Genomic DNA, 26494 nt, shown 5'->3' on the forward strand with positions numbered 1-26494 from the left:
AAGCCCGTTTTACTCGATCGGAAGCCAGAGTTTATCGTTATTCCCCCGCGCGGTTTCATTCCTTTGCACACTCGCGGGAGGGCGTTGAAACCCGCGCCACGAAGTGAAGGCGCTGTTGGATTGCAGATTGCTTCTGCTCCTTGGTCAGTAATCCAGTTTCTCCCGAACATCGCCAGGCTAAGCGAAAGATCCGTTTCTAGTGGGTCATCTGCGCTCACAACATACACACACATGCAACACATTCCTGCAAAAAATAAAATAAAAAAGAAATGCTGCAATTTTACGCGCGCACTTACTTGGGCGTAAGAAATGCCCCGATGAATTCAAAGTGTCTTATTCCGAGTAAACATTGCTAAAGAATGGACTTGGTTCGATCTTTATGCTCTTAAGCAAAAAAGTGTATTCTCATATGCATTGACTGAGATTCTCAAGGAGGCACACTTTGCTTTCTGAATTTAAAACACAGCAGTGGACTCTCTGCACGATCTTGCAACTTACTGTTCAGTGTTGTGTTGTGTGTTTTGCCCAATGCTTGGGCTTTCCAGGGGGAGCATTTCTTAGCCCCCGCGGAGAAAACGGGGGCTTGAGACAAGTGGGGCTTCTTCCCAAGCGCGCGTGCACAGGGCTGGGCCTTAAGAACAAGGGGTAGGGTGGGGTGGGGGCACATAATTAGGGTAGATGTTTACTCGGATGCCCCGTCCCCACGAGCGGGCTTGTGCGTGTCGCGGCCCTCAACCGGGAGCCCCGCATGCAGGAGAGTCCCGGCGCGGCAAGCGGGAGGAGCAGGCGGGGAGGAAGGCAGGCGCCGTCGTCGCTCGCCGTCCGCTGGGCGGGCGATGTCTGCAGGCGGGCGGTGCCGGGGGCGGCGCCGACGGCCGTGTCCCGTCCCCGGCCGGGCAGCGAGGGAGGGACTGGTGGTGGGAGGCAGCCGCCGCCGCCTGGCCACGGCGGCTCCGTACACTCGACGGGCACCCAAGGAGGGCTCTGCCGTCCCCGCCTCCCCGGGAGCCGCCGCCGGGGATGGGGAACGCCGAGAGCGGGGAGCCGGGCGGGGGCTCCGGGCTGCTGCCGCCCCCGCCGGGGAAAGTGCCCATGCCGGACCAGGGGGAGCTGGAGGAGAGATTCGCGATGGTGCTGGTGAGAGATTCCCTCTTCTTCCTTACCCCACCCCCCTCTCCCGCTGCGATCCCCTCGTTGATCCCTCACAACACCCCTTTCTCGACGCTGCTGCGGGTAGATCCCGTTGCAAGGCTCTCCTCACGGTTGAAAAATCTCCCTAGTCCATCCTCGCTGCGGGAGGGATTCCTACCCGCCCTCTCGATAGGAACAGTTTCTCTCCTCCCTCTCCAACTTTTCCAGACACTTTTCCTGGCCCCCTCAGATATGGGACACCATTCTCTCGATCTCTCTCCGCTCCCCCCCCCCTTCCGCGGGGTTTGTAGCCCTGGTGGTTGCATCCAGAATCTCCCCTTGCTGGGGTCTGCAGATCTCCCACCCTGGGCTCTCTGGTCGATTCCTCCGCAGGACAGATTACTCGCGGTCGCTGAGATGTTCCGGTAGCTCCCCTTCTTCTTCTTCACCGCAAGAGTTCCCAGAAGTTCTTACCATCTCTCTTTCACCCCGCTCTCCGTTCGTTTTCGCTAGATCCCTCAACTGGGATAAATCTTATCTATCTTTCTTAGAGTCTATTATCATGATTCTGGCAGATTTCTCCCCCTTTTGTGGCACCTTTCTGAGTGGATCTCCCTTCTAGGGCAGTCAGCTCACACATGGGAACTTCAGCGTTATCTTCCATCGCAGTGGGCCAGGACCAAGGTCCAGTGATCCCCAGTCCTTTCACACGTTTTCTTCATCACCACATTCCCACCCCATAGCACGCCTGATCCCCAGTTGAAGTTCCGTCTTCCCCAGATCCTCTTGCCCATCTGCCTTGACCTCTTCCACACTTTGCTCACTCCACCCCACAATCTGAGGTCGCCCCCTTTTTTTTTGTTCCAGTGGGTTAGCTCTTCCCACTTCCTTTTCAGCTGCATTTCAAGCACCTATATCCCCCAATTCCTCCTAAATTTTCAAACCCCCCACCAAGACTGGATTCCTGCTCCCATGCATTAGGATCCTTCTGCAGAAGAACCGTAGCATCACCTTGCTACCCTCAGCTACTCTAATGGAGCTGCATGACACCCACCCACCGCGCACTTGCCACCCTTTTCATTGGAACCATTTATCTTTCCTTGGTTGGCCTCTGATATCCAGTCCCCCTCAATCCACTTTCTCCTTGCAGGACCCTGTGGATGATCCCAGAGGCCTTGTTTGCTTGTGTTGTGAACCAGTTTTGTGAGGAGGGGTACTGGCAGGAATATGGAATACCCCAAGTGCCCCTCAGCATCACTGTACGCTGTTGGCATGCATCCTGCAGAGGGCAGGTTTGGTGGGGATTAAAATTCTTGTCCTTGGAAGAAGGAAGGAAGGAAGCGGACCTGGTCTGGAAAGTTATGAGGAAGACTACCTTCTTGTGTTTCCACTGTGTCTACAGAAAAGGCCACTCTTAATTTGTGGATGGAAGGAATTTGTGCCTGATTGGATAGTTGCTAGTGGCCCAAGCTTTGCCCAGGAAGAAAAGAAGGAGAAGAAGTGATCAGAGGGATCAGGAAGAGAGGGGGCAGAGAATATGGTCCTCCTAAGCAGGGGTCTGGATGCTGCTCCTTGTTGTGAACCTTATTGTGAGATCTGTAGATGAAGGGTGGATTTTTTAAAAATAATAATAATAATAATCCCTCGCCCTTGGAGCAGAGGTGGCTGACCTGTTCAGCCCTCCAAATGCTGTTGGACTCTTAACTCTCATCACCTCCAACCCTGCGTGGCCTGTGGTCAGCAATTATGTGAGTGGTAATCTAACAAATCTGGAGAGCCATAAATGGTCCACACCTGCTGAAAAGGGCTTCGAATGGGGAAATGTTCCATTTTTATGCAGGAGGCCTAGGATAAGCTTAGTGTGCCAGGCCGAGCTTTGTGAATGGGTGACTTCTGTGAATTCGAGGGACGCATTCACCTGATCATTTCACCTCTTAACCCTCTTTAAGTATTCTTATTTGTGTCTGGCCCGTATAAGTCTTGCCTTTAGGAAGACTGCAAGGTGGTTGTTGTGATCTTCATGCATTAGAATTTTGAGTAGAGGCTTCTGGAGGTTGAAACCAAATCAACGCAGGATCGTGACAATGCTCCTGTTTGTACATAGCATATGTTTGGGGAAGTTATCCCAAAGCGTGGTGTAATGCTTGGGTAATGGGTTGATCTGTGTGTTAATTGCTGTGATGGCAGAACTGATTCCAAAAGAATGAATGCCAGAAGAGTAGAGAGTGTGATTGCTCCTTAAACAGTGGAAATTTGACCATTTTTAGAACCAGAGTTTGTGCCGTCCATTTACTCATATGGACCATCCCAGTGGACGGCCCCAAGGGTTTCTTGGGAACAAAGGGACACTTCTGTGGTCATCTTTCTCTTTGCAAAGTAAAGTTGCCTTTCCTTCCCTGGCTTTTCCAAGGAGATTCTCTCTCTGCGCTTCATGACTTTTCATAAAAAGATTCTGACGCATCTGATGTGACTGTTGAGATTCAGAGACTGTGGCTGAGCCATTTAGAGATACCGTACTTGTTGTAGAGAATGCTTGGGGATTTCTGGGGGATTTTTTCTTCTTCTTGATTGTGGAAAGTATGTTTGTTTTTTTAAAATTCCACTCCAACGATGTCAGAGTGACAGGAAGCTGACAGCATGTGACACATAGTTCCCTCCTCTGTCCATTCTCCCTACAGTGGGCATGCAGCTGTTTGAATGGTTCCATTTTCACCCAGATTTGTAGGAAAAGGGGTTGTGTTTCAAAAAACACATGACACAGGGTTGTTGGTAATACATTGAATGTAAGGGGCTGCCTTATACTGAGGCAGATCATTAATCCAGCCAGTCTAATATTGTCTGCTTTGAATAGCAGTAGCTTTCTGCATTAAGATCTTTTAAAACCAGAATTATCATTTGTTTCTTTATAAGATAGCAAGTTTCTAGCTCTCATTGTTTGGAATATGTTCTTGAAAGCATGTGAGCTGTACTTTCTGAAATTTCAAAAAACAGCGTAATGTGCTAGTCATGGGACTGGGCTAAACAAGATTTCCAGTGGTTGTGGGGTTGGAACTCATGCCGTGTATAGTTCTTTTAATTCCCATGACTATCAAATCAGAATAAATTATATAAAACAGTAAACATTGCAGTTATGCAAAATAGGTGAAAGTTGTGCACCTTTGTGTAAATTATATTGGTTACACAATTTATTCATGCAGAATTTGAATTCAGTAGGTGCAGAATTGTAGGGTTGCGGGGGTTTTTATATTTTGAGGATGAATGTGCAGACTATTCATAGCCCTGGGCAAAGATGGAACAGGCTGCATTCATGAAAGTATCAATCTTAATAGCCGAAGGCATGAAGAAGAAGAAATCCATGTTATGTTCCTGTATATTCACAGCGGCATTCATCATTCTGATACTGGTGATTTATGATTTAAGCAGATGTATAGTAGCCTACTTTTTTTGCTTTCCCTGGGGCAGGAGTAAGCATTATGCTATGTACGTTGATGCAGAGGAGGGCACATATCAGAGCTCTATCTGTAGTGTACCGGTAATTTGAGAGCCCAACTCCCAACTGAGTCTGTATCGGCCAACAATAAAACGTTCCCATTGTGCTTCAGTGCTGAAGCAGCTAATGGTGAATCAGATGGATCCACTCTCCAATGTAGGTGCAGTGTAGCTGGTCCACTGTCCATTCCAGGTTTGGTGCACCAGTCCTGGCATAAACACTGTATCCAATCCCCCAGTTCTTGTTGCTGTTATCGACGGGTCAGAACTTTGGAGTTATGGAAAAGCAGTGATCGCATCTGCTCTCCTGTGCGCTTCCACAGAGGTTCCGTAATATTCCCTGCAGTCCATAACGTGGTGCCTCTTCTCTAATTCCGTAATGTAGGGCAAATGGTTGTTACAGGAGGTTACAGAACCTTCAAGTGAAGTATATGGTGGTAGTAACCTGCCTTAGAGAGGGACAGAAGGACCATTGAAGGGGTAGCATTTAACTAAGTTTTACTCCTAGTAGATCCACTGGAATTAACGGACCTAACATAGTCATGCTCATAATGTCATTTGGTTTGTTCTGAGTAAAAATGTGGTTGACTGCCATCCCAGATGTGCTACCTTGTCCCTGCAGTATATAGGTTGAGATGGAAGACAGAAACAACACCCCCCATGTGCACAATGCTGTGCTAGATCATGATGTAATGTAGCACAGGGAGGGCTTCAGGACAGGAGGGCATGTGGTAGCCCCAGACATGTCCACCTCCTTTGTTGCCCTCCTCCTTCCAAGCACTGAATGTCAATTATATGTCTACCTGATTTCAGTGTAGTCCGGAGAGGTGGGGGAGGAAACTTTGGTGAGAGAGGTGGGAAGATAAGGCCCAAAGTTACACGCTTGACAGACAGTCAACAGCTATGTGTAAGTCAGGCTACACCGGGCAAGCTGTGACACCATCTTGGGTAGACCAGCAGGTTGCACTAGCAGTTTGAGGTGCTGTGATGTTTGAGAGAAGCGTAACTTGTGATTGGTGGCAATGCAAGTTAAAAGAAGGAAGGGAAGATTCCCAAGGGATCGTTGAAAATGCTTGAAAATCTACATGTGACTTCTGTGTGATTTCAAACCCATGTATTTAACCAGCTGGGAAACATTCTGTTGAAAACACATCTTGAATTTTGAGGTCAAGTCGCGAATTAAAAACCAGATTTTTAAACTGTATTTTGAATTATTCTGTGTTATGAGACCTGACCAATATTGTGCTTTGGATTGGATAACTTTGGAGGTGGGAATAAGGACTGGGGAGTCAGTTCCTTAAAAAGGATGTGGAAGCTGTGGCCCTCCAGACACGGCTGCACTTAAGCTCCCATCAGCCCTAGCCAGCATAGCCAATGGTTGAGAATGATGGGAGTGGTAGTCCAACACCATCTGGAAGTCCAGCAACATCTCCCCAGCCCTATTTTAAAGTGGTTTGCCAGCTGGCTGCCTTGAGCAACCACCACCAGTCTCCCCACCCCTTTCACCTGCATCCTGTGGGCAGCTGAAGGATCCAGCTGGTACCCATTATGAAGCCTGAATTGGCCTTCCAGTTGCAGATTCCTTCATTATAAGCCAATTTAAAGCGCCACATCCCTGGGAGGGTTATCATAATATTGTTTGTGAATTGTATTGTCTGCCATTTACTTTCTTGAGTACAGTTTAAGATTCTGGAACTGACCTTTAGAGTCGTGAAAGGCCTGGGCCCACCCTTCCTTGGGGAGAAAACCTGCCTCGCACAAGCTCTCCTGCCCTTTGAAATGGGCTGGGAAAGCCATCTTTTGAAATGTCATTCAACAAGCTGTGACATTTGTGAGGGGCTGGAGGAGTGTATTTTGCTGGACCTATGAAATTTATTTATTCAGCGAGGCCTGCAAACACCTTATCAGCTTTAAAACATTTTTAGTTCACAAAGCTTTAAACACGCCTCTCAAAACTGAGTTATAGATATATAGACGATCGATAGATAAGAGATTTTAAATAGTTTAGTTGTGTAATTTTAGGCTGTTGCAGACAGCCAAAATCATGAGGGATGCTGAAGGCCCCGCCTTAAGTAGTGAATCTGAACTGCAACCAAGGATTGGTTTTACTGTGTCATCAAAGTTCCCTCCACATTGGAATCGAGAACCTTTCTCCCGGAGGTGGTAATTTTCTAGCTGGAGGGGATTTTTGGACGGAAGAGCACAGAATAGGGGCTAGTGTAGGTTTGGAGAGTAACATCTTGCCAGTGGGTTGGATCCTGAGCTCCCTCAGCTGCTCCCATGGGCCACTTTTGCAGGTGGGTTTGCAGAGTGTGGCCGCAGGGCAGATGCCGCTACCAAGAAGGCCCTCTGCCTAGTTCCCAGTAACCTCACTTTTTTGCGGTGAGGAAACTGCCAGAAGACCCTCAGAGCTGGACCTCAGTGTCCGGGCTGAATGACAGGGGTGTGGGGTATGTGGAGACACTCCATCACATCTCATGGCAGCAAATTCCACAGCTAAGGTGCCCGCTGTGTGGAAAAGTACTCCCTTTTGTCTGTACTAAATGTTCCACTGTTCAGTTTCATTGGGTGGCAGGGAGAAATATTCACTCTGTCCACTGTCCCCATAGCTCCACACCTTTCCTCTCAGACTGTTGCTGTAGCCCCCATTTTGGTTGTCCTTTTCTGTACCTTTTGCAGCTCTACAATATTTCTCTCTCACCCACCCCCACCCCAAAAAAAGATGTGGCAATCAAAATTATACCTATTCCAAGTGTGGTCAGACATAGATTCACAGCATGGGATTTGCCTCCCCCCCAGCCGCTGGACACTGGGTTGACCTCCAGTAGTCTACTCCTTTCAAAGTCAGTTCAGGTCCTATGATTGAATCTGTGAAATTGGGATTATTTTGCCACAATGGGCATCACACTTTATTTTATAAATGTACTGTACTCGCCTTAAGCCACGTTTGGCATTTTATTACCGATTCATTCAGTTTGGTGCGAACCCCTTTTTGGATCTCTTTGTCATCCCTTTTAATTTCCCCCACCATGAATGATTTGGTATTGTCAGCAAAGATGACCGCAGCAATGCATAACCCTAACTCGGGGACATTTTGGAAGAAAACAAAAAGCATTAGTCCCAATACAGAACTTTTTTTTGGGGGGCGGTCCTTATTCTGGGGCAAGGTGAGATAGCTTGCTAAAACAAACAGACAGATCTGACCCATTGGGAAGATCTTTACAGGCCCCTCTTAAAAGAACAGGTGCTGCATTTTAGCAAGGCTCATAGAGAATTTCCCCAGGAATTGTATTCTCCGGAAGTCAGTGCAGGATGTGGAGTGCCATTTGGCTTTAACCCCTCAAGCACCGAAACCCCTTGGCTGACCCTGGGTGCAAGAACATTGTGTGTGTGTGTGTGTCTCCTTTGAAAGGGTGTGTGTTTGGAATTAGGAGAAAGTGCCAGATCACGTTTATGCAAAGTTGAGATCTCCAAAGGCTCAAATTAAAATGGAATGAGGTGACTGTTACTTCTCTACACGTTAGATTCAGGCTTTGAGTATAGTTTGTAAAGTTCATTTTAGCAACTATAAAAGCTAAAACAGTGGCCGGTCTTTTCCACAGAGGAGCAAAAAAAGAAACAAACAAACAAAAAAAACACCATGCAAAATAGAGGCAGCAATCCGCCTTATACCTAGACCAGGGAAAACCCATTATTACTCGTTGTGATCAGTTGTTTTTTAAACGTTAACACTCAAAACTTACAGCACAGTATGCAAGATCTGTCTCTGTTCTCCTACTTCCTCGCTTTTTCTCTCTCGGCTTCATTTAAAAAAAATATTAAAAAATATTATTATTAAAGGAAAAGAACCCAAGGAGAAACCTTATTCAATGGAATCCAGCTGCCTGGCTGGGTTGTGTTTCAGAATTTGGACTTCCGGTTTGGGATTTCAAAGGGAGCTGTCTCTGGCAGGGGACTGAATTTCCCACACAGCCATAGACACAATTGCTAACGGGATGGCGTAATAGAAGCATATGGCATCCCTCCCCATGCAGTTAATTCCGTACAACGCTGGGTAGAAAAAGGGTGGAAATAGCTATCGGTTTCCTCTCGGCATTCTTCCAGCAGGAGAGAGAAGCTCGTACATCTTCGCAGAGTCCCATCTGGAAGAAACACCCAGGGCTTTATTCTGGCAGGGGGACTTGAATTCCTTCCTATTCAAGAGGGGGAACGGAAACTGACATTGAGTGGGGGGGGGGAATAGCAGACCGCAGCCTCCCAAGCAACCCAGATAGACTCCCCGCAAAGCAAGCGGAGTCGTCCAACGAGGGGACTGGTTTGGAAGAGCGGCCCAGTTGGGTGGGTTGCCAAGTCTCAATGGAGACCCAAACGCTTAGGCCTCATTACGGATTGCAGTCACGTTGCATCACTTCCCTGGAAACAGCATCTCATCGAGGGGGGGGGGAGGGCTTACTTTCGGAAACTTTATTCCACAAAAGACGGGAGCCTTTTCTAGGGTCGGGGGCTGGGGGACGAGCCAGGGAGCCCTGCCTTTGAGAGGACAGCGCTGTGGGTTAGGCTCAAGTGGGAAGTCTAGCCATGCGGATACCTTGCCTGGAGGATGCTGGGGAGACTGTGCCTTGTGGTTGCTTAGCAACCACAGCCTATTCTGGAGCGGGCAAAATGGCTGCCTAGGCTTAGGGTGAAGCTGGTCACGGGGCAAGAAACGGTGCGTGAAGCAGGGCAAGAATTCTGTACCTAAATCAGGGGCTTGAAGGAGGGGATCCAGTGAATTCCAATGTGGGAGGATGGGATCTAAGAAGCTTGGCTGCAGCTTTTACAAATGAAGGCCCCCCCTCGGGCGTCCCGTCATTGAATGCTTCAATCTGCCACCAACATGTTGTGAGGGTGTAATTAACGCTTGAAAAATAGCAATTGAGGAATAATTAGAAAGCAGCTGCAACCAATTCCAGGCTCCCAGTGCTTTTGGCTGCTCTGTTTGGATCTTTGGCGAAAATGTTTCGAACAATGCGGCTGGGGTGTGTGGGGGGGGGAAGGAACCCTGATGTTTAAAAAGCAGTACAGCCTAATTGTTGCCTGTTCTTTTCTGAACACTGTTTGAAAAGTACAGCCGCTGTACTTTTGCTTCTATTGTCCGATAGTTGTTAGCCATGCTGGAAATACTTGCATTGGAGGATAGGGTATGAGTTTGTGGATTAAAAATATATATAAACTTGCCCAGTTTTGCCTTGTAATAAATTGTGAGGTTGCGTTGCCTCCTCCCAGTGTTGGGTTTTAGGGCTTAGGGGAGTGTAGAGCAAAATCCTGACTCCCATTCCCAGGCTGTCTTTTAGCATTGTCACTTGTTTCTGGCAGGGCTACTGTAGCTTCAGCAGACAGACATTCAACAGGTACAGCATCTTCCCTAGTGTTTAAAGATGTGGTGATTAAAAAATCTGGTTTTTTTATACCTTTCTGCAGCAGTTGATGCGGGATTTAAGAGTTTGATCACCTTGGACTTTTATACTGGCTTTTAGAAATCTCTTTGTATTGTATTGTGTATTCGAATTTTATTTTTGTAAGTTGCTTGGATATGTCTTGTGGAAAGCAATGAATAAATAAAACGCCTAAATAATGCTTGCCATGCAGCTGTTTAATGGCACAAATGCTTTGCCCCCCCAAAAAAAGTGGAATAAAAAGACATAGAGACTCTTATTTGGAACCACAATGTAACAGGCCTTTCATTTCTTTATCCCGTACGCCATCTAAGACTCACATAGGTATATAGAATTAGATACTATTCTCATGGTCCTAATCAGCCAAAATGTCATTTAAACAGGCAGTCCATACCTTCTAAACACTCATATAGTATAATATGCAAATGCAGTTTATCTGCAGGCATTTTAACAGCAGCAGCAGCAGCAACAACAACAACAACAACAACAACAACAACAACAACAAAACAACAACAACAACAACAAACAAACAAACAACAACATTTAGATGCCTCCCATCTGACTGGGTTGCCCCAGCCACTCCGGGCAGCTACCAACAAAATATTAAAAACACAATAAAACATCAAACATTAAAAACCTCCCGGTACAGGGCTATCTTCAGATGTCTTCTAAAAGTTAATTTCATTGACTTCTGATGGGAGGGTGTTCCACAGAGTGGGCGCCACTACCAAGAAGATCCTCTACCTCATTCCCCGTAACTATATACTCTGTTTCCAAGATGCATTTTGAAGGAATATGGAGGTGATTTTATTTGGCAATTACTGGGAAAATAGAGGGTTATGGAGATTCAGCCCTCGGATGCCATAAGTTTTGGCCAATAATTAACAGCCTTTAGCAGGACTGTGTATGTTCTGGGCTGCTAAAAAAAAATGAAGAGTTCTGCATCAAGAACCTCTGTCAGTCATGCAGGTTTGCATATGTTTGCTTATCTTACAACTTTTATTTTTTGCTTCCACTGGCTAAAGAAGGGATAAGGAATTGCACGTGCCTCTGAAACTTCATGTCTCCACCATATGAAGGCCCACTTAGTTTTCTCCATGGCTCCTTAGATTTCACCAGGCACATTCCAGCCTAGTTTTTGCCGTCTTGAGGAATAGAAGCTTGCTTCTTCTTTTTTTCAAAAAGGAAAGCTGAGATTAACGGGACATAGGATTCTTTGTCACAATACCAACATCTACACAAGTCCCATGCATTTGTAGGATGCCCATAACTGAGAGAGGGGGAGGGTAGGCAGAAGAACTGATCCTGAAACTCCACTTCCCGGCCCTTATGTTACACCAGACATTGTTTGTGTCATGTTTTGAAGCCACAGGACTAGAAACTTAGTATCAAAGAAAATCGAAATTCTTCTGATGCCACCAAACATCAAAATCCAAGACAGTTTGAGCCAACAACACCAATTCTGGCCCAGCTGCACTGGCTAATGGTTGCTGGACTTCGAGAAGGAAGCGTGGGGGCTCTGAAAGGGTCCTTGAGTCCTCCCACCTCCTTTCCGAAGCCTAGTTAGCGCTTTCCCAGCTTTTGGGAGAAGGTTGGAGGTCTCTAGCACCTTGCCAGGGCCTCGTGCCTCCTTCCCAAAGCCCGGAGCCTCACTTAGCTGGCTTTCGTTAGGCAATGTCTGGGAGGGGGGCATCAAATTTTGGCTTTGCTTCCCCCCCCCCCAGCATGCAACAAGGCAGTGTGCAGCCCACAGGTTCAATTGCAAAGTACTCTTGTGGGCTGCTTGGTATAAAAAGTTGGGCTGCCCTGGTCTAGAGGATGCTGAGCAAGATGCACAGAGCTGGCTTATCCTCTTTCTTTCTTTCTTTCTTTCTTTCTTTCTTTCTTTCTTTCTTTCTTTCTTTCTTTCTAGGATAACGTTTAATAAGCCAAAGGCCTGATTGTTATGTTGCACTTACTTAAACACCCTTCCAAACTCATAGCCATTCACCGCCAGAATTGAAAACTACTCCCCCAAGCTTCTCCTGTTTCTGATGCAATGTAAGGCTATTTTATAGGTTCAGTTGTTGCGGATGAAGCTGCTGCTAAAGGCAGAGCTCAACGAGACAATTTAAGTACAGTGGTACCTCCGGTTAGGGACCCAGGTGGCGCTGTGGATTAAACCATGGAGTCTAGGGCTTGCTGATCAGAAGGTCGGCGGTTCGAATCCTTGCCACAGGGTGAGCTCCCGTTGCTCGGTCCCAGCTCCTGCCCACCTAGCAGTTCGAAAGCATGTCAAAGTGCAAGTAGATAAATAGGGACCGCTCCAGCGGGGAAGGTAAACGGCGTTTCCATGCACTGCTCTGGTTCTCCAGAAGCGGCTTTGTCATGCTGGCCACATGACCGTGCGCTGCTCTGGTTCTCAAGAAGCGGCTTTGTCATGCTGGCCACATGACCCGGAAGCTGTCTGCAGAGAAACGCTGGCTCCCTCGGCCTACAGAGTGAGATGAACGCCGCAACCCCAGAGTCGGACGCGACTGGACCTGATGGCCAGGGGTCCCTTTACCTTTACCTACCTCCGGTTACGAATGGGATCCGTTCCGGAGGCTCAGCTGTATCCCAAAAATTTCATAACCGGAGGACTGCTTCTGTGCACACATGTGCGGCAAACCCACTTCCGGGTTTGCTGCAGCCATAACCCGAAGATTCCATAACCTGGAGGTTACGCAACACAAGGTACGACTGTACTGTGGTACCTTGGTTTGCAAACTTAAATCCATTTTGGAAGTCCGTTCTTAAACCAAAACTGTTCTTAAACCAAGGTGCACTTTCCCTAATGAGGCCTCCCACCGCCGGTGCCCTTCCACCGTTCAGATTCCGGTCTTAGACCAAGGTAGAGTTCTCAAATTGGGACACTATTTCTGGTTTTGCGGAGTTTGTAAACCAAATCGTTCTTAAACTGGACTGTTCTTAAACCGAGGTTCCACTGCACTAGGAACCTTAGAGGAGAATGACTGTGCAAGGCCATAGCAACTGTAAAGTCATCATTTGAGATGGTATTTGTACGGTGCATCTGGAGTTCAACAGCAGTAGATTAACGCATGTGGCGCATGATGTGCCAACCTTACTCAAGCTAAGGTGGTTTGGGCCTTGTCAGGGCTTGAATAGGAGACCACTGGAGAACCATGTGCACATTGACAGACTATACATTCAATATCTATATTGTCGTATGAAGTTAGCAGGACTGGAGAAAGCTATTTTGCAGCCCCATCTGTGAGGGAATATAGCCAGGAAGAGAAGAATCAAGACCAGAACACATGCAAATAATGTTTTTGCATGGGGTTTACATTTGTCCTTTAATCCGACACTGTTGATGATCACACTCACCGCACAGATGCCATCACTGATAATTACCCTCTTGCAGAGCCCATGGTGTGTTGATACCCAGGTTTAGTTACCGGTCGATGCTAGCATTCAGTTCTTCCGCCACACACAAATTTGTACCATGTGCAAAACAGAATGACTGCATTTTGTAGGTTGCAGGGGGTGGCTCGGAGGGCAGACAACACAAGATGGTGTGATTAAGTTGACGATTATCCCATGATGTGCATTAAGAGGGATGGGTGGAGTAAGAATATAGTGGAAGAATCAGGGGTAGCCCTCCAAATGTTGCTGGACTACAACTCCCATCATCCCTGACCATTGACCATGCTGGATGGAGCTGGTGGCAGTTGGAGTCCAGCAACATCTGGAGGGCACCACATTGACAACCCGTGGCTAACCTGTGAAGTAGCCAATCATGGCAAATTTTGGAGATGATGTTTTTAAAAAGAGGCTCCAAATAATTGGATTAATTCATATTGGAAGCTAGGGCCGTGGAAGAGTGGAGGAGAAATTCCACTTGGTTCATATTTTAATATATAATCTGAAATGCAGCTTTCTTTTTAAATTTGCACTTCTCTGAACATTGCGGTGTAGTTTGCCAACCAAAGGAAGTGCACACAAATGTGTGTATTAGGGGAAACTGCATCTATGTGGAAATAACATGCAAACATGCATTACTGTTACATGAAATGTGTGTTTTAGGCAAACTTGCATGCGGAAATGTATGTGTTAAGGGGGGAAAGCATGCAAAAATGTTGGCGATTTTTGGGGAGGACTTAATTGTAAACTGATGCAGAAATGTGGGAAATGAGAAACTGGGAGAAATCAAAATTGACAGATCCTTCCCTCCCTCCCTAGGGCTGTATCTGCATTAGTATGTTTGAATTCCTCCCAGTTCAAACTTACGGGCTCACTGTTAAAACCGTTTTCATGGAAGACAATCTTACTCGGCTATGGGTGATTGCCGAAGAAGAAGAAGAAGTATGTTTGAAGGGCAAATGCCACCCATTGGCCCTAAGCATCTTGGTTATGTGTTTCCTGTTTATGGGAGATGCACTTGCCAGAGGGAGGCGTGTGGCTTCTCTGTGAATCACATCTTCAATTTTCCCGAAATTTATCCCCACCCACATGGAGGGGTCCATAGACTGGATCATAAGAGACGACATTCTGTGTTTTAACTAAATTGATGCCCCCACGCTTATCACTTTGAACAAACTGCAAAACCTGGATTTGATGGCAAAGGGGCATGGGGAGCAAGCAGGAGGTAGTTTAGGATGTATGGGCAGGAGGAAATAGCCAGGAAGCCTTTGCTTCACAGCATAACATCTGCACTGGAGAAAAGATTTGCTTTCCGTTTCCCTGGAAATCCCAAAGGCCAGCTTTTGCTTGCCTGTGATTTATGAAAGAAAAAAAAACTTTGTTGCCATAACTAAACTCAGGCAGATTTAGTGTGGCCCTGTTTTTTAAGGGGCCAACCCTACACATGATGTGCAAAATTGTGCAGTGGAGCCTGGGCAGTGTTTAATGTTGTTGCTTTAAATGAAAACCAGCTTGGGGAGGGGATGATTCTGAGTGGAGAAGCAATGTGTGCATGCTTAATGCTTTCCCCATGCACCAAAACAGCCCCCCCCCACAAACTATTTTCTTATGCTTGCACACAAAATGTTAGTCATACATAGAGTTCACCTGCTGAAATAAAAGAACTCAAGTCCATTGATTTCAGTGGGGCTGCTCTGAGATCGCCTTTAGTCTGTGATGGAGCCAAGATGGTCCCTATAACTTTTGGGCACACTCATTTGCTCACTCCAATAGTGGCCCTCCAAAGGGAAGGGGCCATTGGTCAGTGATGGAATGTGTGCTTTGTATACCTCAGGCGCGGACTCAAATCTCTGGTATCTCCAGCTAAAGCAGCCTTTCTCATCCTTGGGTCCCCAGATGTTTTTGGTCTACAACTCCCATCATCCCTAGGTAGCAGGATCAGTGGTCAGGGATGATGGGAGTTGTAGTGATTTCCGGAGCTGTGGAAGAGAGTCCCTGTACCGCGCTGTGCCGGTTTAGCGCAGCACGCGGGGACTCGCTGAGCGGGCAGCTCAGTTTGGGGGCGGCTCATGGGCTGGTTAAGCGCCCCTCATGGGCTGCTTGCAGCCCATGGGCCTTAGATTGCCAACCTCTGGTGTACACCCTAACAAAAACGTCCACGTCTGAAGCAGCTGTTCACAGCCTTTCTTGACATGGCTTGAATGTGTGCTCCCATTTTGCCCAGTTTACAACATGGCCACAATGCTGAATCTACAAATCTAAAGATACTGTTTTGGCAGTGTTGCACTTGAAATAAAGGATGCTGATTGTCATGATGTTCTGGAATAAGGGGCAATCTTTTAGCATTAAGGGTCAGAACGTAACAAAGCGATTAAAACCGGCATTTCTGATGCATGCCTGAGCCCCTGGGCTTTCAAATTCTCGATATCATATTTGCAGCCTGCCTTCTATTCAAATTGTGGGGGTGGGGAGAACAGCTTTTATGTGTGCATGTGTTTTTAAAGCAAAGGAAACGCCGACTTGTGTGGTGTGAGCGGAACAGGACCACAAAGGCCGGAAACACAGGCACATGGGCTTATGCTTGAGACGTTTCTGGCAGTATCAGCTGCAAGGGTAGTTGCAGACCTAAGCATACCTGTTAGAAGAAAGCCAGTCCTATTACACTCAGTGGGTCTCACACCTTCAAAGGTGTGTTTCAGGTTGGGCTGCTAAAGTGGGAACGGAAATCTCTGCTCATGGCTGATGTTCTCAAAGAGGAGTGGTCCTCTAGATATGTTGCTGGACTGTACTCACAGATTTACAGCATGGACAATGGTCAGAAATGAAGGGAGTTCGAATCCAGCCTTGTATGGAGGGCTGCAATCCCCCCCCCCCCCGTTTTAAGATCATTCTGAAACCACTGGCAAACAAAGCTTTGTGACTCAGGGTGAGGTGATGAGGGTGTAGTCTCAGGGATTATCTGTTGTGATTTTCGGAATACAAGAATTGTTGTGCTGGGATCTGACTGATGGTCTGCCCAGAACAGATCACTAGCAAATGTTTTTTCAAACAGTAGCTAGTCAGATACCAGTGGGAAGTTCACAAGCAAAGGATCATCATAACCCTGTCTAGCAGCCCTGCTGTTAATCCCCTAGGGAGGTGACCGGGTGCAAAAGAGGATAGCATCCCATGCCTTTAACAATGGTGCAGAAGAGGGGTTTTTCTCTCTGCAGGTGCAGCTATTCATGTAGAGATGTCTCTGCTGAAATTCCCTCTTCTATACATCTATTAAAGCAGGGATGGGGGACAGCGGTGGGCCCTCAACGCTGGCTAGGGTTGATGGGAGTTTGAGCCCACCAACAACATCTGGAGGACTACAGGGTCCTCATTGCTGTGTTATGTTCTTATTCTGGTTAGGGCTGCTCATTTGCAACTCAAGTCCCACCCCCCACCCCTTTACATTTTCCATCTGCTACTATATTTTGGGACCTGCTATGGATATATCGCACAACCAGCTAGTCAGGAAGAGGACATCTGTGTGGGCAAATATTCCGGGAAAGAAAGGGTAGGAAAAGCCGTAGCCACCCTGTGTTGTGTCTTGGACCCACTTAAAAGCAAACGGAAGAATTGCTGGTTTGCAATCCGGGAATGCTATATATGGACACCTCATTCGCTGGGCTTTGTTAGTCCACCGTGAGCATACTGCCTTTCAACAAGGAGGTTGCGCTTTCGGCAATCGTGGCCATTAGTTCTGTGCTTTCTTGCTTGTGACTACCCTGTGGCAATGGCTTTCTTAAAAATCCCACAGCAGTGGTTCTTAGTTGAGTTGGGGAGTGGCCCAGCCACAGCCCTGAATCTTCTGCGCTGATGACACCCTCTGTTGTGCACCCCTTCCAGCCAATGCTCACATGCCTCTCCAGACACACCATCTGGCTGCAGTTACTCCTTTGCCACCTGAGCTGTTAATGGAAGAGTGCTTAGCTAGCCAAACAAACCCTTATTTTGTTGGGGAGGTTGGACATGTGGCCCTCCAAATGCTGTTGCCCCCACAGCTCCCATCATCGTTGGCCATTGACTACGTTGGCTGGGGCTGATGGGAGTTGAAGAATGCCTGGAGGGTTACAGGTTCCCCACCCCTGTCTTAGCTCCAGTAGTTCCACATGTGAGCACTTACCGGTAACAGCCAATCCTTGCCAGCATCACAGTAAACCTATCTGAATGCTTGAAGCAGCCACAACCCTTCCGGTCCTTGGAGAAGAGCTTTAGGAGGCAGCTAATATTTGTTGAGGCAACATTAGGGCTCAACTTCAGCCTGATCCATGGTTGCTTACGCGTGGGATGGGCTGAATCTGCCAGTTTTGGTGTCTCTCAGTTTCTCATTTTTTTCAATCTTAAGTTCAGTTCTCCACATTTCCACGTCAGTCTGAGATTTTCTTTTTAAAGGAAAAAGTCCCTTTGGAAATTTATCAGCATCTTTAATTTCTCTGCATATATACGCGCTTGCAATTTTCCTTAACATACACATTATTGCAAAGTGATTTCCCCCCAATGCAGTGCATCCCTCCCCCTGCTAATATATGTATCTTTATGCACACTTTACCCCAGTATTGCAAAATTCAGAGAGGTGTGAATTTTGAAGGTCTGCACTGTTTTGTTTCGTGTACTGTTTTGGAAAGTGCGAATGGGGTAGATTCGTCTTTAAATGCGAACTCCTCCACCCCTAAGCAAGGCATACCCACAGACAGACCAAAGTGGGGCTGTACTTTTACCCCCACCCGACATCCCACCTGCCTTTCCAAATGCATTGCACACATTTATCTGTAGAGAAAGACCAACGCATGGGCTTCTCCTGACAAAGCAGAGGCTCCACGTGATCAGGACCCCTTGCTGCGTGGGTTCCCTGATCATGCAGAACCTCTGGCATGCAAGGAGGAGCTCGTGTGTTGGCCTTTTTTATATAGCAACCACACACAAAGCACAGTTGTTGGTGTTTTTAAAAAGGAGAAGATTGGGCATCAGAGTTGCAGAACAGAGGGGTCTATATGCAGGTATGCCCCTTATGCTAGCCTTGCATATGTAGAGGCTTATGGGTGCCTCGATTCTGTGCTCTTGGTAGCTCTTACCAGGTAGATATGAACCCTCCTGTCAATGTTTATTCTATTCTGTGATTATGCAGGAACTGGCACTGCATCCACTTTCTTTGAGGGCTGGCTGAGGTGGGGAAACAAGCCCGCCTTCCCAGCAAAGAGGTTTGAATGGTGACAAATGGAGCAATTTCAGAGGCAGTGGGAGGAGGGTACAGTGTTTGAAATGGCTGGAGGTGGAGCTCCAGTGCTTGGTACAGCCCTGTGCCCTGCCGCTTAGATAGCAGAAGAAGAATCTTATGAAATATCAAGAGCATGCATTCATGTGTCTCATCTGTACAGCTGATAGGAGTCCAGCTTGTCTCTGTGCAGAAGGAATTTTGCTGCTGCAACTTCCACTGCAGAATGTACCTGGCCTTGCCTAGATGCTTTAAAAAAAATTCGGGTTCCCTCCGCTCAATCAGGCTTGCGCCTGGAGCTGTTGCTTCAGCAGTGATGTAGACCAAAAGCTTACCTAGGAGGTGCTGCAGGCTCCTCCCCTTCCTGGCTCTCTGCCAGGCCCTGATCCAGGCAAGCACTTCTGTGCAGCTCCCTCTTCTGAGTTAACTGATGTGCAGCTAGCGGAGCAGTTTGGTGGGGGTGCTGAGGAGTCTGCCTTGAATCTGTGGCTCTGGGGGAGAGCCAGCTAGGACTTAAGGCACCGCTCCCTGAATCTCAGTCAGATGGGACTACTCTTAAGAAGGACCTGCGCAGAAGATCTTAATTCTGGGGAGGCAAATATAGGGAGAGTCTGCATCACTAAAAGTCCTGTGTCCTAAATATCTAAGGGAGCGCCTCCTACTCCTGGTGAGTAGGCACCAGGAGAGGTCTAGCGCTGGGTTCCTTCCCTTGGCTGCTGCTCAGTTTACAAAAAAAGGAAAAGGGACCAGTCGCAGATGACTCTAGGGTTGCGGCGCTCATCTCGCTTTATTGGCTGAGGGAGCCGGCGTACAGCTTCCAGGTCATGTGGCCAGCATGACAAAGCCGCTTCTGGCAAACCAGAGCAGCACACGGAAATGCCGTTTACCTTCCCGCCAGAGCGGTACCTATTTATCTACTTGCACTTTGACGTGCTTCTGAACTGCTAGGTGGGCAGGATCAGGGACCGAGCAACGGGAGCTCACCCCGTCGCGGGGATTCGAACTGCCGACCTTCTGATTGGCAAGCCCTAGGCTCTATGGTTTAACCCACATCGCCACCCACATCCCTCTGCTCAGTTTAAGATGTGATTATTTTATTAGGTTTCTAGAACTGTAGTTTAGAATGCTTTTGAGTAGTGGAGAATACAGCTAATAAGCGGGGGGGGGGGGGAATGAATGAATGGATCTAACCCACTCCTTTGCCCCTGACCAGAATGAATAACAGTTAAACCATTCCAGACAGAAGCTGATGTGACTATTTTCCAGAGTTTCCCATCACTGGGTCTCCACAAGCTCCCTTGGTAATTTGTTCCATTGCTTGGCTATTATTATGGTTGGAAAATTTCTGCTGACATTTTTTGAGCTAAATCTTTCCTCCTGCAGTTGGAGTTCGTTCTCCTTTTTTGCCACACAGGAAAGGGGGTGTGAGCGCAGCCCCCATAGTTGCTGCTGCCACCCTCCAACTGTGTTACTCTGGTGTCACCTCAGCCTCTCTTTTTTCCTCCTTGCCTTTGTCAACTGAGGTGGTTGTGGAGGAACTGCACTTTCCATCTGGTGTGCCACAGTCTCACCTGCAGCGGAGTGTGAAATGCAGGGGCTGAGCTCTCTGATCTGAGCTCCATGGGCTGTGTGCTTTGTGGTTGTCTTTTTACATGCCAGTTTCTATCCCTTAAGGATGCAGAGATAGGCTTGAAAGTGTCATAGGTGATGGCCTTTGAAACTCAAAGTAGGAAGGGAAAGGGTGGGTTACAATAGACATAGCTCTTAGCCTCCCTTTGCCTCATCCAAAACATGAATGACTTGTTTAAACTAAATTCACTCAGTTGTTGGCCTTTTTTTCTACAGGCTGCAAAATCCAGCTTGGTACAGAATTCAAACTACTTAGTACAGAACATTATATTCTTAGTACAGAGTATTTATTTATTTACTGAATTTATACTCCACCCTTCCTCCCCAGAGAATCCCAAGCAGCAAACACATACCTCGGGTTAAGAACTTAATTCGTTCTGGAGGTCCGTTCTTAACCTGAAACTGTTCTTAACCTGAGGTACCACTTTAGCTAATGGGGCCTCCCGCTGCTGCCGTGCCGCCGCCACGCGATTTCTGTTCTCATCCTGAAGCAAAGTTCTTAACCTGAGGTACTATTTCTGGGTCTGTAACCTGAAGCGTCTGTAACCGGAAGCGCCTGTAACCCGAGGTACCACTGTACACAATTTAAAAACAAAGCAAAAATATGTTTAAATAGTCAAAACATTCTAAAAACAATTACAATTAAAAACATGTCAAAGCAGCTAAAAACATTCTTCCGTTCGGTGATCATAGGATTGCCAGGAATGGTATTCCTCAGCAACGTAATGCCTGAGTAAATAGGAATGTTTTCAAATTCCTCCTGGAAGTTAATAATGATGGAGAAAGACGCACCTCGCTAGGAAGGGCCTTCCACAGCCAGGGAACCACCACTGTAAAGGCCCTGCTAGTACCATTACTTGCTGGTATCTAAAAACAAACTTAGTTGGTCTCTAAGGTGCTACTGGAAGGAATTTTTTATTTTATTTTGTTTTAAAAATAGATGGTAATAGATAAGGGCAGTCTGTGCCCATTTTCCAGTCCTTTGACAACTAAGTTATGCTGTGAACCTGGGACCAGTGAGCACTCACAGAAGCAATGCATCCTGGGATACCATGCCCGGAAGCAAATGTGAGCAGACATGAGAGTTTTTCCCAACCTGGCACCCTTCAGAAGGAGTTGGAACTCCTGGTGGCCAGGAATGATGGGAATCAAAGTCCATAGCATCCGTCAGGCCACAGGACAGGGAAGTCTGGAGCAGCCGCTTGTCATTTGAATGCTTGATGGCAGCAGGTGCCGTGGCTTCTTTTGTTGCCTCAAGAAAACATGGCAGTCAGGGAACGTCGTTTCTGATGCTCCAGCCGTCAAGGGAGCTCTGTTCTAACCTGCCGAATGACACTTAGCCTCAGGGGTTCCAAAACTCTCATCACCTTTTCCCAGGATTACCTCAGTGTCTTGCTACCTGAGCTTGAAGCCGCCAGATCTGAGGAAATTCCACCCAGCTTGGTGTCTGCCGCCTTCTCAAACATATAAAACCAGTGTTCGACACCTTTCATGGGCTTGCTCTATAAAACACAGTCTAGGTCAAGGTGAGTGTCTTTATATTTTGGGTGGCTCCCATCCCAGGATGCAATGTGGATTTTAAAGAGGACTTTGGAGTGTCGCTCCTGCTCACTGGGCAAATGGGAGCCCATTGTACCAAAGGAAGGAAAAACCAAACAAACCCTTTCGCCACCCAAGATACAGAGCCTTTGAAGCAAGGCCGTTCCTATGATGTGGTCCTCTATAAATTGTTGGACTGCAACTCCCATCATCCCTTTCAATTGGCCATGCTGGCTAGGGCTGATGGGGGGTGGGGTCCATCAGCATCTGGAAGGCCACAGGCTCCACACATCTCCTGCATGCACAGACACACCTGCCTTCTGTACCAAAGAGCCATAACTGAGCTCTAAGAAAAGACAAATTCTGTGTTCCACCTAATTCAAGCAAGTAATTGTGAACCCAAATCTCAGCGTTTTAAACCTCCTCGCCTTTTTAACGAAGGAATGGTGCTTTCTTCAACCAGTATGCAAGGGCTCACTCCTTTTACTTGAAGACTTACTCTACAGTTTCCTCGATAGACACTGTACAGGTCATGTCAGGAACACTTGAGTTCCTCCATCCAACCTTTGAGAGTTCTGCCTTGACATCCTTCTCCCTTTGCAAATCCCTCAAACCCTTGGTAGGCACTATGGCTGCTAGTTCTCACGTCCCATTGTGCACGTTTCATATAAGTGAAGTTTGCTTTGGCAGGTAGCTCTGGGACGCCAATGGCTACTAGAGTCAGATAGGTGATCCTGAAGGCAGCGGACTACAGCAGCCTTTCCCAGTCTTGGGATGCTGTTGGACTACAACTCCCACCATCCCTGACCGTAGGCCATGCTGTCTGGGGATGATGGGGCTTGCAGTCATCTAGAGACCTAAGATAGGGAAACACTGGTTTGGCACCCCCGTAATTGGGCAACAGTACCAGGCACTGCAGGGACCCAGGTGGCGCTGTGGATTAAACCACAGAGTCTAGGGCTTGCTGATCAGAAGGTCAGCGGTTCAAATCCCTGCCACGGGGTGAGCTCCCGTTGCTCGGTCCCAGCTCCTGCCCACCTAGCAGTTCGAAAGCACGTCAAAGTGCAAGTAGATAAATATGGACCGCTCCAGCGGGAAGGTAAACGGCGTTTCTGTGCGCTGCTCTGGTTCTCCAGAAGCGGCTTTGTCATGCTGGCCACATGACCCGGAAGCTGTCTGCGGACAAACGCCGGCTCCCTCAGCCTATAGAGCGAGATGAGCGCCACAACCCCAGAGTTGGACACGACTTGACCTGATGGTCAGGGGTCCCTTTACCTTTACCTTTACCAGGCACTGCTGCTGGTAGTTGTTGGGGCTACTCTAGAACAAGGAACCTTTGGTTCAGTGCATGTGGCTGCCCTTTGTGGTGAGGTAACAGGCTTGCACCTTGGAACATCTTACCTGGCAGTGATGTGTTCTCAGGGGTCAGGAGTGGCCTCAGCTACCCAGCCTGTCCATTGGGCCCTCCTGGACAGGAAGGGATATAAATGGCTTCCTGTTTGGCCCGGAGCTTTTTCCTGAGCAACATGGCCTTCCTGGCTGTGGATCATTTCTGTGTGTCCCTTGGCTCTGACTCCCTGGCTCGATTCCTGGCTTACCTGTGACCTCTGTCCCAGGCCTGCACGCTGGACAGTGTCACAATGAGAGCTAGACTAAACTATCTTTGTAAGCCATCTTGAGCTGTGGGGAAGCGGCAGAAAGTATCATTTAAAAATATACATGCATGTACACACTTATACATGCAATCCCACGAGGAACTGAGAATTCGATTGGTGTGTTGGGCCAGTGGGCTGATGAGCCATTTTGGCATTATATGGTTGGCTGGCTTTTCCCTACCTTAAGTGTCTCTCCAGCAGATATCAGAAGCTTTGGGTCTATTAAACCCTGCATTTTTCTCTCCCTGCCTCCCAGGCTTCTTGCCTATTAATGTCCAGCTCACTGAAGGGAAGGGCCTGGAGACCTGGCCTAGCTGAAGCTTTACAGCTTCTTCCAACCTGGCAATTTGTGGCCTCAGCTGTTACCAAAATAAAAAAAGGCTTGTTCTATTACGAGGGCAGAAAGTAGCCATTGTGCAAGGCAGGGCTTTCAATTATGAGGGACCTATATTTAGCTCTGTGTGGCCCTGCCTGCTGGAAGCAGATAGACAGTAGTTGCACCTTAGACAGGGTGTGGAGAAAATAGATAGATCCTCCCCTCCACCCCCCACCCCGCTGCCTCCCTTTCCCGTAAGAACTCAGGATCACCTTGTGAGACTTGAAAACAGCTTGCTCTACATTATGGATGCTTCCCTGCAACGCACAACACAGCTGCTGGCAAAAGTGGCTGGGGATTATGGAACCTGCTGTCAAAGGTTGGGTGGGCTCTTTGTGCCCCCAAGAACCTGTCCCAGAATCCAGGGGCGTAGCAAGGGGGGCGGGGGGGCGGGCTGCCCCAGGTTCCATAATGAAGGGGGTGACAAATTACCAAGGAACAATTTTTTTTGAATTTTTTTAAAACAATTTTTGAATTTTTTTTTAAAAATAAATGCCTGCTCCGAAGGTCTTATCTTACTATACTAGGGATTATATAGCTATATATGAAATTTCATGCATATCGGTTAATATCTTGACCCTCCTCCACCAAAATAGCTGTTCACTTGGCTGTTTTCCTATGTCATGAAGGCTGGAATTTCTTTTTCTTTTTTTAAATAAAAAGCTTTATTTTATTATTTGTCAATACAACTATTAATACATTCGCATATTACAAACAAAATAAACTAACATTCACTCATTATTACAAACAAAATAAACTAACATTCAATCATTTAAAGAAAAACAACAACAACAACAACAAAAACAACAAATAAAGAACAAAAACGAAAAAACTCAACCAGTCTTCCCTTGGAAGTCAAGCACAGGGTGAGGGGGGTGTTGAAAGGTGGTGGGGAAAACAGATGTAAGGATGCAAGGGAAGACTGGAATTTCAGTTCAGAGAACACTTACTGTTCCCAACCCTAACCCTGTGGAAACCCATCTAATTAGACTTTAATTTGATTCTGAGATGTTTTTAGGAGGTAATTTAATTATTGTTTGATTTTATACCAATGTTATGTATCTGATGTCAGCCACCCTGAGCCTGACTTTGGCCGGGGAGGGTGGGATATAAATAAAAGGTTTATTATTATTATTATTACTTGTTATTATTCCTTTGTAAGAAAACATGACATAACGTAAAACCATTTTTTGCGCGGGGGGGGGGGGAATCAATGGGGGGGTTGACAATAAATTTTCCGCACCGGGTACCACCTGACCTTCCCATGCCGGGGGGGGGGGACAAAAAATTTTTTGCCCCCGGGTACCAATTTACCTTGCTACGCCCCTGCCAGAATCCTCTGCAGTGCGCAGGGCTTCCTTGTCAGGCATATCAGTGTGGAAAAGGGATCCCTGAAGGAGAGACGTCTGAACATGAAAAGCCTCATAGCATTGAGTTGCCTGTCGCATGATGCCGGGCTGGCCCACGGCCTCAGCTGACAGTACATTTTGCCCAGTTCAGTCCCTTTGGGTATTTAAATGCCACTGGCAGCAGAAGTCTGCAAGGGAGGGTTTTAAAGGGCAGAGTGGCCACAGAATACTGACCGCATTATGCAGGGGTAGAGGGATGGAAAACCAAGTTGGGTTCGAATGGCGTATCTTGGAAGGCTGAGAAGGAGCACTCCACACTACAACATTTCGTTGCAGCCCCCCACTTGTCTTTCCAGAGTTAACAAGTGATTTGTTTCTCAAAATTGGTCTGGGAATCATACCACGTGATCCAGAAGTCCACCTTCCTCTTCCAGGTATATGTGAGATGGTATTTCATTCTGTTTTTAAGTGGCGAAGGAAATGTATTTAGCACATGCTCAAAGTAACTCATCCCACTGCCTGCTTTTTTTTAAAGAGCTGCACGTAGGCTGTGAAAGGTTCCAGGAACAACTACTGTATAAGTGAAGCCTAGCAAAAATTAAGCATTATATTTACCCAGCACTGTCTCTATCCTTTTATCATTCCCCTTTCCAGGCAGCCGCTGAATTGATCATAAATTCAGATCTAGCTAGCCATTCTGATAGGCTGGGGAAGGCCTAACTATGTTCTGTTTAGCAATCAGCTTATTCATCCTGCAGTTTGCCTTGCAACTATAGATTGTCAGTCTGCTGGCCTGGAAGTGCTGTTTTTTTCTGTGGTGCCCAGTGATTTTAGATAATTCATAAATAATCAACAAAGGTTATCCATTGCCTTCCTTCCCGGGGACTCACAACATGTCTCTGGCCACGTAGGGCAAAAGTTGTAATTGAGGGATGCCAAAGAAGACGGCTGCATGGCTGTTTGAATTCCCCTGGAAGTTCATGCACTTTATGCAACCGATGGACCTGCTTTGGAGAGTATATCATAGCCATTGTTACTCAACAGCGCTGTCTTCCGCATATGCGCCGCCGGGGTGCAAAGATCCGCCCAGCACCCCCAAATTCAGTTCAGTCCCCAAATTAACACCACCACACTTAAACTTATAGCACCTACTTAGGAGAAACATCAGTCGTGTCAAAGGTGCCGCAGACCCTGCTACCGCATAGCAGCTCAATACAATACGTAACATAATATTTTGCTGTAAGAAT

General features: G+C 47.2%; 1 protein-coding gene across 7 annotated transcripts in view; it reads left to right on the forward strand.

Moving 5' to 3' along the window:
- Positions 1 to 799: 799 nt before the first annotated feature.
- The window catches only part of FMNL3 (formin like 3), a 104672-nt gene continuing 78977 nt past the window's right edge, over positions 800 to 26494 (forward strand). For 4 of the 7 annotated variants that reach the window (XR_004425842.1, XR_004425843.1, XM_033138166.1 and 1 more), the window contains exon 1: positions 886 to 1137. Coding sequence is in view for 5 of the 7 variants with exons in the window: in XM_033138166.1 (XP_032994057.1) it covers positions 1021 to 1137 (117 nt within the window). In the remaining 2 variants the exon portion in view is untranslated. Of the gene's footprint in view, positions 1138 to 26494 lie in introns of all 7 variants that reach the window. The other 3 variants (XM_033138185.1, XM_033138206.1, XM_033138198.1) reach the window with 2 other exon arrangements.

The sequence above is a fragment of the Lacerta agilis genome, chromosome 2, assembly GCF_009819535.1.
Source record: "Lacerta agilis isolate rLacAgi1 chromosome 2, rLacAgi1.pri, whole genome shotgun sequence".
NCBI classification, from domain to species: domain Eukaryota; kingdom Metazoa; phylum Chordata; class Lepidosauria; order Squamata; family Lacertidae; genus Lacerta; species Lacerta agilis.